The sequence below is a fragment of the Zalophus californianus genome, chromosome 15 (assembly GCF_009762305.2).
Source record: "Zalophus californianus isolate mZalCal1 chromosome 15, mZalCal1.pri.v2, whole genome shotgun sequence".
NCBI classification, from domain to species: domain Eukaryota; kingdom Metazoa; phylum Chordata; class Mammalia; order Carnivora; family Otariidae; genus Zalophus; species Zalophus californianus.
In genome coordinates, this window is record NC_045609.1 from 31,720,609 (window position 1) to 31,740,311 (window position 19,703).

General features: G+C 50.5%; 2 protein-coding genes across 3 annotated transcripts in view; both read left to right on the forward strand.

Annotated features, from left to right (window-relative positions):
* Window positions 1-16,623, forward strand: part of PALD1 (phosphatase domain containing paladin 1) — a 103,710-nt gene extending 87,087 nt beyond the window's left edge. The window contains exons 22-23 of the mRNA XM_027592567.2: window positions 14,329-14,501; window positions 14,998-16,623. Of these exons, the coding sequence (XP_027448368.1) occupies window positions 14,329-14,501; window positions 14,998-15,025 (201 nt within the window). The 3' untranslated portion in view covers window positions 15,026-16,623. The remainder of the gene's footprint in view (window positions 1-14,328; window positions 14,502-14,997) is intronic.
* A 473-nt stretch (window positions 16,624-17,096) lies between these two features.
* The window catches only part of ADAMTS14 (ADAM metallopeptidase with thrombospondin type 1 motif 14), a 73,760-nt gene continuing 71,153 nt past the window's right edge, over window positions 17,097-19,703 (forward strand). For both annotated transcript variants that reach the window (XM_027596864.2, XM_027596865.2), the window contains exons 1-2: window positions 17,097-17,233; window positions 18,888-19,330. In XM_027596864.2, coding sequence (XP_027452665.1) covers window positions 17,152-17,233; window positions 18,888-19,330 — 525 coding nt within the window. In that variant the 5' untranslated portion in view covers window positions 17,097-17,151. The remainder of the gene's footprint in view (window positions 17,234-18,887; window positions 19,331-19,703) is intronic.

The following is a 19,703-nucleotide window of genomic DNA, read 5'->3' on the forward strand; positions in this document are numbered from 1 at the left end:
TATCATGAATAATTTTATACCAATAAATTTGACAATTTAGATAAAATCAATATATTTCCTTAAACCAATAGCTTACCAAAATTTACATGGAATGAAATGTCTGAATAATCCCAAACCTAGAAAAAAAATGTTTTTCCTTTTTTTGTTGTTGTATAAAATATTGTCTTTATATAGAAATCAACTGATTTATTCAGGGTCATTGTCTCCAATGTTATGCCTTCGTGAGAGATTTTTAAGACTAATTTGGATTATAAGTCAATTTAATTTTATATACCAGCTGTAAAACTTTTTATTTTTTTTAATTAAGATATTCATACCATAAAACCCATTCTTTTAAAGTGTAAAATTTAGTAGTCTTAAGTACATGCAAATGTTGTGCAACCATCACCACTATCTAGTGTTAGAACATTTTCATTACCCCGAAAAGAAACCTCATATCCATTAGTAGTCACTCCCCATTCTCTCCTCCAGTCCCTGGCAACAACTAATCCACTTTTCCTCTCTATGGATTTGCCTGTTCCGGAAATTTCATGCAAATGGAATCATATGACAAGTATATGTGTTCTTGTGTGTCTGGGTACATTCAATTAGCATAAGGCTTTCAAAGTTTGTCCATGTTGTAGCACTTATTGGTACTTTATTCTTTTTATGTCTAAATAATATTCCATTGTATAGTTATACCACATTTTGTTTATTTAATTATTAGTTGATGGATTGTTTCCACTTTTTGACTATTATAAACAATGGAGCTATCAGCACTCATGTACAAGTTTTTGTGTGAATCTACATTTTCATTTCTCTTGGGTGTGGAATTCCTGGGTCATATGGTAACTCTAGGTTTAACTTTTTGAGGAACTGCCAAACCATTTTCCAAAGTAGCTGCACCATTTTACATACCCACCAACAGTGTATGAAGGTTCTAATTTCTCTACAACCTAGTTAACATTTGTAGTCATTTGTCATTTTTATTATACCATCCTAGTGCATGTGAAATGTCATCTCATTGTGGTTTTGATTTGCATTTTCCTAAAGACTAATGATGTTGAACATCTTTTCATGTGTTTATTGGTCATTGTGTATACTTGCTTTGGAGAAATGTCTATTCAAATACTTGGCCTATTTAAAAAGTAAGTTATTTTTCTTATTGTTGAGTTGTAAAAGTTGTTTATATATTCTGGATAGTAGACCCTTTTCAGGTATATGAAAAGCACTTGATACAATTTAATACCCATTCATGATAAAAAACTCTTAATAAAATCTAAAAATAGATGAGAACTACTGTTAACATCATACTTAATGGTGACATAGCAAAAGCTTTTCCTTGAAAAATGGGAAAAAGACAAGTGTGCTTCCTTTCACCAATTTTATTCAACATTATATTGAAGGTTGTAGTTAGTACAATAAGCAAGAAAAGGAAATAAAGGCATATGATTGGAAAGAAAGAAATGAAATCACCACTTTATGAAGATGGTGGATTGAGTACATAGAAAATTGAAAAGAATCGAATCATGAACTATTGAATTAACAGTAAATTAGCAATGTCCCTGGATTCCAAGTCAGTGTGCCAGCCATGATTATAAAATAAATTTTAAAGAATGATTCCGTTTAAGGGTTCTAGAGGGAAGGGGGGTGGGGGGATGGGTTAGCCTGGTGATGGGTATTAAAGAGGGCACATTCTGCGTGGAGCACTGGGTTTTATGCACAAACAATGAATCATGGAACACTACATCAAAAACTAATGATGTATGGTGATTAACATAACAATAAAAATAAAAAAAGAATGATTCCGTTTATCATAACATCGTAATACTTCAAATTCCTAGGAAAAAGTTTAATGAAGAATGTCTGCTATACAAAAATCTCCAAAACAGTACTGAGGTAAATAATGTAATCGAGGGATATACCATGTTCATGAATTAGAAGAGTTAGGTTGTAGCATAGTCATTTCTCCCCAATTTGATCTATAGATATAAGGCAATTCTACAAAATCCTGTTTTAATATGGAAATTTATAGGCCAATTCTAAAATCTATATGGAAATACAAAAGGCCAAGGATAGTCAAGGATATATAAAAGAAGAACAAAGCTGGGATGCAGAACTTTTACCACCAAATATAAAGTCTTATTGTAAAGCTATAGTAATTGAGTCAGTATGGTGCTGGCATACATATAGAAAAATAGGCCAATGGACAGAATAGGGTCCAGAGACAGACACATATATATGATCACCAAATTTCCAAGAAATGTGTCACTGAAATGCAATGAAAGAATGTTCTTTTTAATAAATGATATATGAGGGGCTCTCAAGTGGCTCAGTCATTAAGTGTCTGGCTTCGGCTCAGGTCATGGTCCCAGGGTCCTGGGATTGAGCCCCGCATTGGGCTCCCTGCTCCACGGGAAGCCTGCTTCTCCCTCTCCCACTCCCCCTGCTTGTGTTCCTGCTCTCGCTGTGTCTCTCTCTGTCAAATAAATAAAAATAAATAAAAATTTTAAAAAATGATATGTGAAATTTGAATACCCATATAGGAAAAACATACATGTTGAACCTTACTCTACCTCATGTAAAAATAAATTCTAGATGGATATAGATTCAAATGAAAAAAATAGTAAAGCCTCTAAAAGATAATGTAAGAGGTTATCTTTAAGACTTTGGTGAGGTAAAGATTTTTTAAGCAGGATTTAAAAAGGGCCTACTAGAGGAAGAATGGATAAATTAGACTTTATGAAAATGAAGAATTTCTGTTCATGAAAAGATATGAAGAGAATAAAGAGGATAAGCCACAGAGTAGGAGAAATCCTTTTTTTTTCTCTTTAAATTAGGCTCCAAGCCCAGCATGGAACCCAACATGGGGCTTGAACTCACAACCCTGAGATCAAGACCTGAGCTGAAATCAAGAGTCAGACACTTAAATGACTGAACCACCCAGGCGCCCCAGAGGAAATCACTTTTTAATAGACATGTCCAACAAAGGATTAAAATCCAGACTATAAATAAGCTTCTACAAATCCATAAGAAAAAGACAGACAACCCATGGTTAAACCATGGGTTTTAAAGATTTTTAAAGATTAACATACATATATCCTATGGTCTGGCAATCCCGATCCTGTGTCCATACCCCCCAGAAATGATTGCTATATCCAACCAAAACTGCGTACAAGAATGGTCATAGCAATGTTATTTATAACAGCCCAAATGGAAACCATTCAAATGTCTACTTACAACAGGATGGGTGAATGAACGGTAGTATCTTCATGCTGTACACAGCAACAAAATATAGCCAACAACCAATACAGGAAACAATGATGGATGAATCTTGCATGTAAAATGTTGAGTGAAGGAAACCAGACACAACAGAATATAAACTGTACGATTCCATGTATATGAAGTTCAAAATAGGGAAAACTAATCTTTGGTGGCAGAGGTCAGAATGGTGATCATTTTGTGAAGGGTTAGGGATGGGGAGACTACATGGAGGGGCATCTGGGGAGCTCACGATGCTTTATTGCTTGTTCTGGGAAGTACTTACATGAGTTAGGGGTGTAAATTTCTTATATTTCTTGAGCACGTGCTCTTTGTGCACTTTTCAGTATATATATTACCCTTCAAACAGAAATTTACTTTCTTTAAAGGGATCTTATATTTTAGAGATACATACTAAACTATTTATAATTTGCCTCCATATAATCCAGCGAGGATGGAGTGTGTGTGTGTGTGTGTGTGTGTGTGTGTGTGTGTGTGTGTGTGTGTGTGTAGGGCTGTGCGGAGTGTATAAATGAAGGAGATTAGCTACAAGTTAATTATTAAAGATGGTTTATGGGTACATGAAGGTTTATTATACTCTTTGCTTTTGTATATATTTGAAAATTTTCATCCCCAAAGTTAAAAGATAAAAGCAAAAAGCCCCAAACACCAGGGTTTGGCAAGGGAGATGATGGAGATGTAATCTGCATATCCATCTACCTTGGAGAGGAGGGGAAGTCACTGGAAGTGCCATTTACAGAAGGACCCAGAATCCTACTGGAGAACGTGTCTCAAGGATGGGAATTAAGTCCCTGGCACAGGGCCTGGAGAGTTATGTACAGAAGGGGTTGAAAATTAATCCTGTCCTGTAAGATGGTCAGCAAATTGCCCAGGAGTCAGAAAACTCAGAGGACGAGACCTTCAGCTGCTAGGAGTCAGTGTTGTTTTAATTCTACCGTCAAGCCTCTCTTCTGACTGCTTTGGCCCCAGAGTCAGCTCACCAATCCCTGTGGCTTCCGTTGCCACCCAGAGGCTGATGATTCTCAGATCTCTCGTCGCCCAGGAATGCCAGGCATGGGTGCTCACAGCATGCCGGGGGTGGGCCCCCTTGGTTGTTCCAGAAACTTCAAACTCACCTTGTTCCAAATGAGCTCTTCCCTCTCCCTCTTGATCTTTTCTTCTCCATTTCAGGGGATGTTTCCCACCCACCCGCAATCACCAAGGCAAGAACCAGGGGGTCATCTTTATGTGCTCCCCCCTCTCCTCCTAGCCTCTCCCCCGACTACTGCGAACTGTCTAGTATATTCACCCAGCTTCTTCTCAGAGAGTCTGCCCCTTCCTGAACCTGTGGGCAGTATCCTGGGCCAACCCCCAACCCCCATCTCTCCCATGGCCTGTCACACAGCCCCTCTCCAACCACCGTCCAGGCCTCCCTATCACCTAAGAGATAAATGTCCAATTTGGGAAGGGCGCCAGTTAGGAGCTATACATCTAGACGGTACCGAACCGTGGGGGCAAGGGAGCTGGCGGGGGGGGGGGGAGGTGCACACTGTAGCTATTGGGGGATGAAAGGTCAAATGAAAAACGACTGTTTTGAGCATCTACCGGGGGCAGACACTGCACTAAGCACTTAATCTGCCCCCGCCAGCCACCCAGCAGGCCTCCCCCCTGTGCTTGACAACCCGTAGAACTGATACGCCACCAAGTTTGTGGTCCTGGCACAGCTTCGGGGCCTTGGAGTTGGCTGCCTTGGAGTGGGGCCAGTCACGGCCACAGTCACATTGACCCCTGGCACCTGGGCCATGTCTAGCCAGACCTGCCAATCACTGTGGATACTAGCAGCCAAATCCTGGGCCACTTCTTCACGACAGCTGCATGTGGCCCTGGCCAGGTAATGCTGGCCGCTGGGGAGCGCCAGGGCAGGTGCTGAAGGGCACCCTGCTGCAGGGCGTTGTGGCAGAGGACGCAGGGGCCATCAGGCTGCTGGAAGCGCCATGTGTCCCCCAGGAAGGAGCCCAAGCACTGGTGGCTGGTCACATCCTTGCTGACCCCCACCAGCCAGGAGGCAGGTAGGAGGGGAGCCCCAAGAGGAGAAGCACAGAGCTGCAGAGATTGGGGGTGGCGGGGGGAGCGGAGCCTGCGAAGGGAGTGGAAGACAGATCTCTATAGCTTCTCGCCTCCTTCCTCCTCTCAACCTCTCCACTGCTGACTTGGCCACACCCGACCCTCTTTTTAGCACCTCCACCTCCTGCGCGGGGAGGTCTCCTAGGCGATGGTGCAGCTAGGGTGGGGTGCACGGCAGGAGCTGGGGATGGCTCCACTGAGGGCTCTCAGGGACGCACACCCATCCCAGTGTGCCCAGGACAGGGACTGTCAATGCCCAAACCGGAGAAGCCGGGCAAACCAGGACGAGCTGGTGACCCCAGCCATGCACCCCGCCCGCGCTTAACCCGACCTGTGAGCAGGGGGACAGAGGCCCTCGAGATGTTGCAGAGCCAGCTGGCTCTGGCCGCACTGGGGCCCCTGCCTCGGTGGGACCTTGGGCGCTCTGCTGGACGGGTTCCAGTTCCGGGCCCGTGGAACCGTGGCCCAGAGGCTTTTTCCACATCTGTAAACAGGAGTGTTGGTCCCCACCTGCCCGGCCGATTATATGGAGTCATCGTGAACATGAGAGAGCCCGGTGGGGACCTCCATCAGACGGCTGTGTGCATTGTGGTCATCTTCCCGCTCCGGTGAGGGACCCCAGAGGGACCGCAGAGAGCTGAGTCCAACTGGTGGTCGCCGGGTCCCTCCCCCGTTCCGGCACTATGTACTCGCTCTATTCCAGGCCTTTCTGACAGAAGCACGTGTGTGAGCCACTTAATCGTGGTCAGCACCCCGTCACCTGCTCTCATTTGGAGCAGAGAGTCCACAAATCCCCCAGATCTAGGTGTCTTCATTTAGGGTAATAATACTAAGTGGGGTCAGAGTAACAGCCGACACTGGCTGAGTCCTTATTACGTGCCGGGCGCTCTGCTAAGTACTCTGCATTTAGCAGTCCTCACCACAGTCCTATAAACCAGCTCTGTGAGTTTCCTATTTTACAGATAGGGAAACTGAGGCTCGAGGGGGTTAAGAAATGTTCCGAAAGTCACAAGCATTTTGGACTTTCCTGGAGCCCTTCTGGGGTGTGCATTTGCAGGACAAACCTGCGACAGTGGGTGGAATCCCCTTGGCCAGGCATTGACCACCCAAGGTGGAGGGTGCCGGGCTGCCGAGGTGGGAGAGAAGGGGTGGAAGGAAGTGGGGTTAGTGGATCGGGCAGCCCCAGTTGGCGGTGGGTGTCTTGGGAGAGACAGTGTACCTGGGAGAGTTGGTGTACCTGGGTTGGAATACAGAGCTTATGTTCTCTTGCTGTGGGACCTTGGCCAGTCCGCCTCCACTAAAGGCATTTAGTTTTCCCACCAGAACAATCTCTGGGAAACAAGAGGTCATCATTCATGGTGCAGCTGCTTCATGATAGCTTAGCACTTGCTATGGACTGGTGGATTAATCTTTAGAAGATCTCTCATGAGGAGGTACCTTTATTCTTTCAATTTTACGTAGAAGGAAAGCGAGGCACTTGAGAGGTGGGGTGGCTTGCTCCGGGCTTGAACCTAGCCCAGTCTGACGCCAGGGCCCAAGGCTTTAACCTCTGGGCTAAATTTGTGGAGCCCTCATGTTCCTGCCAGCTGGATGAGATCGGGATTCCCCTGGGGCCTTCCCTTTTGCTAGGATCGGGAAAGTCAGGTGGATCAAGCAGGGAAGGAAGTCCCATGGGTGGGGGTTCTTTGCAGGTGGACACAAACAGGTCACCTAAGTCACAGGCTGGGCTCCTGGAGCCCCCTTATCAGTTCGATGCCTGTTCTGCAGCCTCCCTCCCTCTCTTGGACCCCAGGTACCTACCTGGTTCCCCCAGCAGCCTTCCCCTGGGTGTCTCAGACCCTGCTTCTTGATGCTCTAGTCCGAGTCAGGGCTCAGCCAAGGGAAAAAACGATGTAGCTCCCCACTGCCCTTGCACTTAAGGAGACAGGTGGCCTCTTTCTGCTCGGCTCACAGACGTGCATCATTTCCACCGTATTTGTTGGGACATGATTGTAAGGAGACTCTGTCTCCTGAATAGCTTTTGTTCTGGACCACATTTTTGAGGACTTTTGCATAGCAGATGGCCCTGACATGTAATGATCTTGTCTCTTTCCAGGGCAGGGCCATTTGCTAGCAGCTCCCTTATAAGACGGGCATTTCCTAAACTCAGGGTTCCTCAACTGCAACACCAACCCACTAAGGGCCCAGCATCCACCAGGCCCCACCTCCAACTTGGCCCCATGGGACTCGGCGTGAGGGAAGGAGAAGCTCACTCAGCCCACCATGCCATGAACAACAATGTCCTTGGTCTCTGACCCAGGCGTTTGGTGTCTTCCTCCGGGAAAGAGGGTGAGCTCACAAGGAGGGTAACATCTCAGACCTTCACAGCTCTTTATAGTTCCGGTGATGAGGGTGGGTGCTGCAGAGACATGGCTTTCTGGAAGAGGGAAGAGCAAGAGCCCCATGGGGGCCATGATGAGGGATAGAAGACCCCATGGATGCTGTCAACCAGGTGGTGGCGGAGGGTTGAGGAGTAAGGGTCCCTCATTGTCCTTCCCGTCACTGAGGCTGTGGGGCTGGAGGTCGGAGGGAAGCAAGTGGCCTGAGCGTCACCTTGGCTGTCGCTCATGCTCCTGTAGCGAGGAGGAGGAAGGGCCAAGGAGTCCCCAGAGCTGACAGCTGACAGCTCTGGGCGGATCCAGTCTGAGCCCAGGCTGCCGTGGCTCGACACCCAAGCCCACGATGGGCAGCAGCTACTGACATGTCTGCAGGTGACCGATAAGCCCATGTAGCCTTGGAGCTAATCTGTGGCTTGTGTTTGGCTATCTGGGCCATTTGCCTTTTGATAGAGGTGCCCCTTCCAAAAGCCACTCCCCAGGGACTGATGGAGGGCCCAGCCTTCTGCCTCCCCCTGGTGCTCCCGGCTCAGTGGTGAGCCGTGAGGTCACTGGGTGTGGCTGCCTCCAGGGAGGGCTCCATCTCTCAGCTGCTCTGCTCTCTGGGCCACGGGACTGGAGACATATGTGGACCTATACGGAACATTCGGTGGAGGTCAGTGGCGGCGGGGTGGGAGGAAGCTTCCTCTTGGCCAGCTGGGTGGACCCGGGAGAGCACACAGCTTGTAACATGCAATCTACGGCCCTTTTTTTAGCCCGCTCCGGATTTGGGTCTTCACCCTGTGCTTTAAATGCCCTGTGCACTTTGCTCTCTCCGTGACCTGGTCTTCCCACAGCCCTTGGCACCCCTTCCGCCCAAGGCTCGGCTCCACTGGCCCGAAGTAGCTCTTTGCTGGCTGTGAGGGGTTTCTGACCCGGTTCCCACCCCACAAACCTCCCAACTTCTCAGCACTGACTTGGCTAATTGATCTGGAGGCCTTGCCAAAAAGCACATCCTGGAGGCCTGTGGAGCATAAATGTGGGGGCAGGTGTAGGGCCCGCTGGCCTCAGCTGCCTGGAGTTATAAAAAGAACAGAAGTGCCTGTGGCGGGTGGGTGACTAATGGTGACCGGAAGGGTGTCATCATCAGCTGTTGGGGGAGATGATGTGTTTCAAGCCTCCCTTGGTTCCCAAGGCCTGAGACTCTCTGGAGGCCTCTGTCCTTTTTCACCTCACAGCCTTCACAGCGAGGGGTTCAAACCGTTAGAAGAATGACTTAGCCCTCTGGAGAGTGCTGCTCACCCAGCGTGGAGGTCTGAGGGAAGGGACCTCGATGCTAGTCAATACAGCACACTTTTATTGAGCACCTACTGTGTGCCAAGCCTCAGTGAGACGGCACCTGAGCCCTGCCCTTAAGAAAATTGATAAGAGGGGCCTCTATGGGGCTCAATCGGTTAAGCTACTGCCTTTGGCTCAGGTCATGATCCCGGGGTCCTGGAATCGAGCCCCACATCGGGCTCCCTGCTCAAGGGGAGCCTGCTTCTCCCTCTCCCTGCTGCTCCCCCTGCTTGTGCTCTCTCTCTCTCTCTGCCAAATATATAAATAAAATCTTTTTAAAAAATTGATAAGAAATGCTTCACTGAGAAGTATGTGTCATAATGGGTTCAGGGAGGAGGTGGTTGCTGACAAAGGATCTAAAGGAAGAGTCATAGCTTGCCAGGAGGAGGTGGGGGGAAGGCACTCCTGGCTCAGGAAAGAGCCTGTGTGCAAAGCCCTGGGGGCTGAGTCATGGGGGGCGCTCAGAGGCCCCCCGAGAGGTGATCTCATCTGTGCGCTCACAGCGCAGGGCCGGAAGGCACTGCCCAGAACTCCCCAGCCCGTTAAGCAGAGTCTTGACCAGAACCCCAGCCTTCCAACTTCCCAGCTGAGGTTTTTCCTCTCGCTGGGCAAATGCATACACAACATCATACACAATGTCACCTTCACCGCTGGACTCACAAGCAGGCATACATCCAGATCACCTGAACCGAGGTCAAAGTTTGTCCACGGAGAGCAGAGCTGGAGGAGCGGACGTTTCCTGGGTTTCTTGGGGCCTGGACGCTGCTTTCCAGAGCGCCCAGTACACAGTCGGCGCTCAATAAAGACCTCTCCCTCTTTTGGAGGACACAGAGGACAACTGTCAACTCATGACGATTTTGAAGCCAGGGCTTGTGAAAGCTCTGTGCCGAGGGAAGGCAGGAATTCCACAGGCAAAGTGTGGGTGCCTGTGTGTCTCCTCCACCTCGTCCCCGTTTGAAAGAGGGCAGGTCATCCTGGAAATGAGCAAATGTAGCCTCACCTCCAACCCGTCTGCTCTTTGAGTGGCAGACAGTGAGGCCTTTCAGGACTCAGGGCGTTCAGTTTTAAGAGCTAAGAAGGAAGCAAAATGCCAATAGTATTTTGCCTCCTCTGCCCCGGCTCTTAACGCACTTCCAGATATATGGCTGGTATTGTGTGTGTCCATCCCTGATGTGAGATAGGGATTTCTGTTCTCATTTTCCAGATTTAAAAACCAGCTCCAAGAGGGGCCATAGCGCAGAGCCACCTATTGGAGCAAAGGTGGCTTTGGGTGAAGAGAGAAAAGGTGCTACCTCCGTGGTGTCATTCCAGAGGCTCAGTTTCATCATTAGAATGCTACCCTGCGATGCACTGCATGACGCTGAAAATACAGACATACAAGGGTATTCTGTCTTTCTGAAATACGTCAGATAGATATTCAGATAGATATCTTTATATTGACATATAATTTAATAACTATATAATAATATACAAATAAACTTTTATATTAAATATATAATAAATTAGGCATTTTAGACATTGTGATATAATTACAAATTTTATAGTATATAATATATAATGTATAAATTGTATGTTATTTAAAAATTTTTTTAATTTAAATTCAATTAATTAATATATAGTGTATTATTAGTTTCAGAGATAGAGTTCAGTGATTCATCAGTTGTATATAGTACCCAGTGCTCAGTACGACCCGTGTCCTCTTTAATGCCCCAGTTACCCCATCCCGCCACCCACCTCCGCTCCAGCAACCCTCAGATTGTTCATAAATTGTACATTAAAATATAGATTATATAATATGAAATATAAAGATAAATGTATTAAAATGTACATATTTGACATATTTTGGAAAAGACAAAATACTATTAGAAGCACCCCTCATACTGTATCCTAATGCTTTCAGCCCCTGGGGTCTAATCACCCCAGTATACAACCACGGTTGACTCATGCCTCTGTGTGAGTGAGGAATCTGATAGCAGGTTTTCCATCTCACTAACTTTCTCAAGCCTAACGCTGCTCCTGGCCCCTCAAAGAAGCTTCCAGGGGCCGCTGAGAGCCTTCTGGATGGGCCAGACCCTTTCACAGGGCTTTTCAGCTCCTGAGAGGTAGGATCCTGCCCCATCTTCCCCACCAGCCCTTGGGCACCTCCTCTGGCTGTGCAAATGCGGGTTTGGCCTCCTTTCTCCATGCCCTCCCGGCATCTCCCGGGAACACCCTCAGTGGATGATGAGCTCAGAGGGGCGTGCCATAGTCCCCTCTGGATCTCTGGTGTAGGGCACAAACCTGGGAAAGGGGGCGTGCCAAGGGTTTCTTAGATGCTGATCGCAAGTTGGAAGATGGAGCAAGGAGAATCTGTGTCCTGGGGGCACAGGGGCACCCCGACTGGTTACAGCCAGCAGAGGGAGACACAACCCCCTCCCAGCATTTTGCCGAGTTGGTCCATTTTGGAAGGTTGGGATCATCAACTATTCACTCCCCTCCCTGCTTCCCGATAGAAATCCGATTTCATTCAGGTCCTGAGCAGCCACGTGCTTCCGAGGAGGGCCTCAGCTGGGCACACTGCTGTAGGTCGGCCTCTGGAAGCTTCTACCTGGCCCTTCAAACGGGACACCAGAAAATGCGGAATTCTGTGGGAGAAATGTCCTCCTTTCTTCAACCCAAAAAATGGAGAGGAAGAAAAAAGACGGGGGAAATTGTTTAGATGAGGGGTCATCAAACCTTTTCTGTAAAGGCCAAGTAATAAATATTTTAGTCTTGGCGGCTCATCCTGGCTCTGTAGAAAACAACTCCACTCTGCCTTGCAGCATGAAATGAAGCTGAGAAAGCATAAACAAGTGAAGGTGGTGGGGTGTGTGTACACAAACAGGCTGTGGGCTGGGTTTGGCCCCATGTGTCTGCCCACCCATGGTTTAGATTAAAGGAGTCTTCTGAGACACATCAGCCAAATACATTGTGTGGACTTTGTTTGGACACCGATTTGAACAAACCAAGTCTTCAAAACAAAACTAAAGAAAACAAAGATTTCTGTGACCGAGAAATGTAAACGATGAGCGGATATAAGATGATTTTAAGAAATTGTGATAATTTTGTTGGATGTGACAAAGAAATGTCTTTTTGTTGTTAATGTTGTTTTGGAGAGAGAGAGGAGAAAGGATAAAAGGAGAGAGTCTTTTATCTATTAGCTACTGATACGAAATGGGAGATGATGCCTGAGATTTGCTTTACAGTAACCCAGGATGTATGGAGGGAAGGGGTAACAGTGAAACAAGACCCATCTTGGGCTAACAATGATCGAAGCTGGGTTGTGGGTAAATGTAGTGGGCGTTGGGGGGTGGGTGGGTGGTGGCTTCATACTACTCTGTCTTCTTTTGTGTGTGTTTGAAAATTTGCATAATAAAATTTTTAAAATGAGGGCACAAGAAAGAACTCCCTTTTCCATTGCCTCTGGTCACCATTGCATTTGGTGAACATATGCATTAGGCCGGCGCTAATGCAGCCATTTTGTGACTAAGATGGGACAAGCCTGAGGATAAGACTAACCACAAACATGGCAGAGTAGAAAGAGGAAGGAAATGCGGTGCTGGATAATTCTGTTGGGCTGCCAAATTAACCAGGCAGGCACAGGCATGTTTCAGTATTCCATATTATGTGGAGTAATACGTTAAGCCATATTTATTTATTTGGTTACATGTAACCCAACTGATCTAGAGAAAGGACCAGAATGGAGGCCTGGCCCATCTTTGCTGCAGGATGCCACCATGACATCAAAGAGGACACCAGGATTCAAAGAAAGGCGTGTGTGCAATGAGTCCTTGCCAAATATTTCTGAGACCTTCTATCACAACCTAGGGGCTCCGGGAAATAGGAGAGGGTCTCTGCTTTCTGCCTGCTTCTCTTGAGCCCCAAGGGGTCAATGCCAAGGGCTGCACTGGACTTCGGTTTGCAATTATAAACCTACAGTTTCCGGAAAGGAAATGGTAGAAACAGATTTCCTGAAGGACAGCTGGCCTTTCTGGCATCCCTCCTTACAAGGACAAGGAGACCTCCTCTCCCTGAACCCCTCAACATGCAGTAACCACAACCATACAGTGTCTACACACAGGGCACAAACAGCATTGTTTCTAACTGATCTCATGGTTCAGCCGGTCTCGGGGGTGTCAGCTGTTCCGTAATGTATGACAAATCACTGTGGTTAACTTAACCCATCCGGGTCTCCTAGATACAGTCACTAAACACTTGCCAAGAAATGTGCAAAGGGAATGTGGGGGGTAAGCGGAGGAGAGGGGAGGGGAGGAGAAGGGAGGGGAGGGGGGCGGAGGAGGCTGATGTGGAGAAGGACCACAAGGCATGGTCTCTGGTTGCTCTGGATGCATCTGGATCTCTGTCCAGACCCAGACTTCAGATACAGCTTGAGGCCAGGCTTTAGAGACTGAGGATAGGCGGTGAGGGTGGCAGCCTTTAATGAGGAGCAGGTCACAGATCCTCTGAGTTTGTTCTCGTCCTAATTTGGCCCTCATTTGCAAGGCTTTGCTTAGAACAGTGATTCTTATATTTGAGCATGCACTAGAATCCCCGGGAAGGCTGGATAAAGCACGGGTTGCTGGGCCCCACCCCTGGAGATTCTGGTTGAACAGGTCTGGGGTGGGGCCTGAGAATTCAAACTGATAACAAACACCTAAATGATGCTGATTCTGCTGGCCTGCGGGACCCTGATTGGGGAACTACTGACCTGGAACTTCTTAGTTGGACTGTGGTTCTCAGATACCAGGAGGAAGAACTCCAAACCTTTCTTCTTCCCTTAGCAGTGAGGTTAGAACCAATGATGAGTAGCCAAAGGGACGAAGTCCTGGGTGGGAGGGACCAAAAGGGTGAAGCCCTAGGATCACCTGACCAGGAGCCAGGAGTCTTGGGGTGTCATCCTGCCCCTGAACAAGTCCACTGTGTGGCCTCGGAGAAGTCACCTCTGCTTTCTGGGCCTCAGTTTACCCTGTGTAGAAAACGAGCAGATAATACTCTTCTGTGCGCGTTCTAGTTTTCACAACAGAAAGGTTTTTAAAACGAAAAAAGGAAGACACTGACTCACATGACCTCTCAGGGGATGAGGACGGGAGAATCTCATGGGGGCACCACGGTGTACTCTGAAGCCTGTGGGCTTTGGCTTGGACCCAGGTCTTCCACGGAACCCGTCATGAGCCCCTTTCCTTTTGGAATCCCCATAGCACTCACTGGTGACTCTGCTCCTTTATCAGACTTGCTTCTCTTTCCCGGTTTTCAGGCTCTCTCATGCACCTGTTGTGTCTTCCAATTGGCTGTTGACTGCGCAGTGCCGACTGTTTGCATCTTCCCTCCTCTGCCAGGGCCTCGGACAGAAGGAGCGTGGGATAAATGTTGGAGGGCCGTCGGCAAGAGAAACACCCAAGCCATACTCCACTGTGCGAATGTCCCAAGGTGAGAGACGGGGAACCCAGAACTTGCCTTCCTAGGAGAGTCTCCAGCTGATGCCTGTAGATTTTTTTACTTTGGCCCTGTTCACCTCCAGAAGAGGGGCCTGCCCCCCGCCATTTCCTCTACCTTCTGCCCAGGCTCTGAGTTATGCTCCCCTGTCCCCTCTTCCTAACAAAGACTTCCTCAGTAGAAAAGAGCTTGGACATAACAATACCTGCCAACAAAAGCAACCGTTGTAGCCCCAGGGAAGGGGGTGGGGGTAAGAATCGGGTTGAAGTTTTGCTCTCTGCTTGCCAGGACTGGCTCTGGGGAAGGCCCCAGCCCATTGCTCATGAGTCAGGCTGCTGGGGTCCCAGCGGCAATCAGTCCCTCTTGACTTCCCAAGTTTAAGGCAGGAAGAATGGGGTGGGGCTCAGGGAGGGGGCTAGGCAAGCTTTTGGGATGGCAAGGGAGAAAACCAGCGATCACATGCCGTGACTTTTCGTTTCTGTCTTCACAGGGCCCCCACTCTGCAGTGGGAAAACTGAGATCCCAAGAAGGGAGGTCATTTTATCCTGAGCTCATTTAGTGGATTTGTGGAGGGCCAGATGGAGACAGTTCCAGCCCGGTTATCTCAGAGCCTCGCCTCCAAGTTCCCACCGACACAAGCTCTCACACACACACATACACATCCCTCACATTCTTGCTCCATCTGCCCTCACACACAAAACCACAGTCTGGCTCTTGACTTCACAGATCTTAAAGGACCAGAAAGAGGAGAAAAAGGAACTCTATTTTTCCTGAACTTAATATAGATCAGTTTGGTGGTTCCATTTTCAAATAACTGGATGGTCTTGGTGTTGCTTGGAATAGAATATGCTCTGTGTTTCCACAGGACCTCAGAGTTTGTCTGTGAGTCCTGTGAGCCTCATGGTTTCCCCTTTTGACAGATGAGGACCTGCAGCCCAAAAAGAAAGATGACTTGCCCTTGGTCATACAGATTGTACTTGGCAAAGTTCAGCCTAGAGTAGTCTACTGATCCCTAATCTTTTCTCTTTTTCCGGCTCAGCACTAGACTCTGGATTCAGATTCCAGCTCTGCTGCAAATGAGCTGTGTGACCTGGGACACGGCTTCAGCTCTCTGAAACTGCTTTCATAAATGCACTGCCCCTCCAAAAGCCTCCTCACTCCAGAAGTACTGCCTCTCAGGAGGTCCTGGGCCAGGGCCTGGGGCCATGGGGATGAGGAATCCAGCTCTCTACCCACAGGGCAGGAACATATTCAGAGCCCAGCAAGGGTGCAGACGGGGAGGCCTCATGTCATGGGTGGGGGTAGGGGAAGAGTGCAGGAAGCCAAGGCCTCTCTCAGGGGATCCAGAGATTCCCAAGAGAAGTCTGGTTAGGGAATTTCCACCCACAAGTTGGTCTCCTTTTAAGAAGGCCCCACAACAAAATGTCTGGCCTCAAAAGCAGAAAGATTAGGGGTCTTTATACACTTTATACAAAGATTCTTTATTCCACAGTTCCTTAAAAAAAAAAAAAAAGCACACACAAAAAACTCCTTTCTCCAGTTCCCACCTCTGGCTTGCTTGAAATACAGTTCATTTGCAAATTGTTAAGAACACATTTATACAGTCAAGCAGGAGCTGGGCTATTTGCCCTGACTACTGAACTGGTCTCAGCAACACTGCAAAACCAGCAATCCACTCTCATCTCTGACTCTTGGGTTTTTCCCACCTTGGGCTGTGGAGGGGTTACTGGTGCCAGAGGTGGAGGATATTTTATTTATTGAACACCTACTATGGGCTCTAGTTAGGAGGCGCAGTGCTGGGATGTCAGTCAGGGCCCTCTGGGCATAAAGCCAGGACACTCTCCTCACTTTGCTCAGTCCCGCACTTGACTAGGACATGGGCCGCTCACTGCAATTGGGGGCAGAGAGAACTGTAGTCTGCGAAATGGGTAGATCCAAGGGGCCAAAGGTTAGTGGAGGGCGTCAAGACCATTAGGAGAGAAAGAAGGAGACACACTCTCTCGGGGAGGAGAGGTGCTCACCGTCTCCCCACCCAAACGGAGTTGGACATCCCTTGGACATCCCTTCGGCCCAGTGGCTCTGGAGAGGGGGGCCCTGCGGCCAAGTAAGGGGAACCGAGGGCACAAGGAAAGCAGCTACGGCTACGGACCGTCACTCTGGGGGAGCCCGGGCCGCTGGCTCCGCGTGGCACTTCCGATCCGGCTGAGCCGCTGCGCTCCCCGGCCCCGCGCTCCGCCCCGGCCGCGCGGCGCCCACCGTCCGACCCGCGCCCGGCCCCGCCCCGCCAGCGTGCACCCCCCCCCCCCCCCACCAAGGCCCGGCCCGCCCCGCCGCCCCCTTGGCCGGCTCCCGCCGCGTCCCGGAGCGTCACAGCGCGGGCGGACCGACCGGCTCGCGGCAGTTGGCACCGGGGGCGCTGGCGCGTCGGCCGCTCCGCTCTCCCGCCGGCAGCCTCGGGCGCGCGGAGCCAGCGGTCCAGGCGGTGGCGCGGGCGGGGGGCCGGGAGCTGGCGGGCCGGCGGCGGCGGCGGAGCAGGCGGAGGCCGGCCGGCCCGCGCTCGGCAGTCCTGGGCGCGCTCCAACCTCGCCGGCAGCCCGGAGCTGGGGGCTCGGGCGCCCTCCGGCCCGCGTCCGCGCGCGGCCACATGGCTCGGCTCCGCGCGCTGCTGTCCTGCCTGCTGCCCCTGCACTGTGCGCTCTGCGCCGCCGCGGGCAGCCGGACCCCAGGTGCGTGCAGGCCGGGCGCGCGGGGGCGCGAGGGGTCCCGGGGGCCTGAGAGTCTGGCTGGCCCCAGGGGGCCCGAGGAGCCGGGCGGCATTGGAGCGAGTGGGAGGCGGTGCGCGCCCTGGGCTTGAACTTCTTTCTTCCCCTGTGTCCACAGCGCTGACCCGCGATTGCTACTCCTTTCTGGCACAAGAGGTGGAGAGACCCTGGAAGACGTTTGGGGAGTTTTGGGAATATGGAGTCTCTTCTTAGGGGGCTGTATATTGGTCTTTGTCTCTGTATTTCGCGCTCTCTCGTTTTCATTCTCCCTCTCGCTCTCTTACGCACACGCACACACACATTATTGGTCTGTCTCTGTCCTGTGTGCCTTTCACTTTTAGTAACTTCTCCGTCTCCAACTTGTGTGCATGTGTCTGTCTCATCCTCACAGAATCAGGCTGGCAGGTGGTTGCCCCACACCCCAGGGAGCACCTGGCACTTACACTCCGGCTGGAAACACACGCCCAGCCCTCTCCTCCGGCATTCTCGGGCTCTGTGCAGACACCGTCCCTCTCACACACAGACCAGGCACCCCGCACCCTCACCTGCTGTGGCTCTGAGCATGGGGAGGGCGCTCTGGTCATTTCCAGGCAGACTGCCTGCTTGTCTGTGAGCTCTGTTCATGTACTGAAGCGGGCTCTCTCTAGCAGAAATCTTGGGGGTCTTAATGGGTAAAACCAGAGGAGGGTCAGTACTCCCCCACTGGAACTGCCTTGGGCATGGGGGGTTTTCAGGAGACCTCATTTTCTAGGCTTCATCGGTAGCGTGAAGGGGCCCAGGGAGGCAAGAGATAGAGCCATGCGGAAATGAAAATCCCTCCAAACTCCAGTCCCTGAATCACCAAGCCTGGAAGCCAGCGAGCTGTCATTCCTGCTGGGCCTGGCTGGGCTCGGGGAGAGCTGTGCGAGGACCTGGCTGCTGGCATGCAGCCTGGAGCATGGGGCCATGACCTCACACTTGATTCAGTCCGGGTGGGCAGGTCACCCCGTGCGTCTCCTTTTATTTTTGAAGATCTATATTTACCGGGCTTGGTGCTGGGCCATGTAGAAATCGCTGCAGCCTCTGTTTACTTTAAAAGGTTTTCTTTCTAAACTTGGAAAAATATAGAACCTGTATTCCCTCCCTCCCCCATCCGGCTCCTCCTTTCTCCTTGACAGTGCCCCGGATCCCCTGGGTTTCTAGGTGTGTTTGTTTTGCCGGCCGTGTTCCGAGAGCTTGGCAAGAAGGAGGGTCTTACCCCAGGCTGGTGACTTCAGCCATCCCTCTCTTTGCTCTGGGGGCTTTCGGGGAATCTCAGCCTATTCCTCGGCAGCGCCCAAAGTTGGAAGACTCGTTGCTAGAGTGGCAGAGAGGACTCTGGCATCATTGTTTTCTTCTGTTAAGTTTAACAGGGCCTCAGGGACTACAGGGAGCAAGTTATGTCCATAGAGTTCTTGAACGCCGTTCATCCAAGGGCAGAGATCCTGAGGCTCAGGAAGCCCTGGATGAACTTGGGCTAAGGGGTCCCTCCAAGGCGACGCTCAGGGTTGCAGAGCCCCTCCCTGCCCCTGTGGGATTGCCGGTCTCCCCTTACCTTTGCACAGACTATGTTGATGTAACCCCTTGTTTATTCCAGCAGAACTGCGTCTCTCTGGAAAGCTCCGTGACTATGGTGTGACAGTGCCATGCAGCACGGATTTTCGGGGACGCTTCCTCTCCCACGTGCTCTCTGGGCCGGCAGCAGCCTCTGCAGGGAGTGCAGGAGCGGAGGGGGCGCCCGCACCACAGTCACACTCGGGTCACCTCCGGGTGGCCCGCAGCCTCCTGCGCCCAGAAGGAGCCACCCTGCAGCCTGGCCGGGTGGGGCGCCCCTCCCTCTACTTCAATGTCACAGTTTTTGGGGAGGAACTACATTTGCGCCTGCGGCCCAACCGACGGCTGGTGGTGCCTGGAGCCTCGGTGGAGTGGCAGGAGGATTTTCGGGAGCTGTTCCGACAGCCCCTGCAGCGGGAGTGTGTCTACACCGGGGACGTCACGGGCATGCCAGGGGCAGCTGTCGCCATCAGCAACTGCGACGGATTGGTAAGGGACAAGCCTTTCATCAAGCCGATTTTTGCCCCCCCCCCCCCCCCCGCCGCCCCCGCCCAGCTCCTGGGCCAGTCTGACATCGTTTTCTCCTTGGCTCCCCCGTGTTTGGGACTCCTGTGGGCCCAGTGTATGGTTTGGGCCAAGTCACGGGTTCCCTGCCTCCAGAGAGCTCTGCACGCCCCACTGGCCACCAGGTTCCCACTCTAGCGGGTGTGCAGGGCCTGGTGGGGATGGTGCCTTGTTCGCTCCCTCACCATCCGTGGACACACTGGGACTCCAGCTTGCCTAGCCCAGACACGTGTGGGGGTAAGGAAGGCGGGCTCTGCTGGGATTGAATCCTGGCTGTGCCACTCACTGGCTTTGAAGC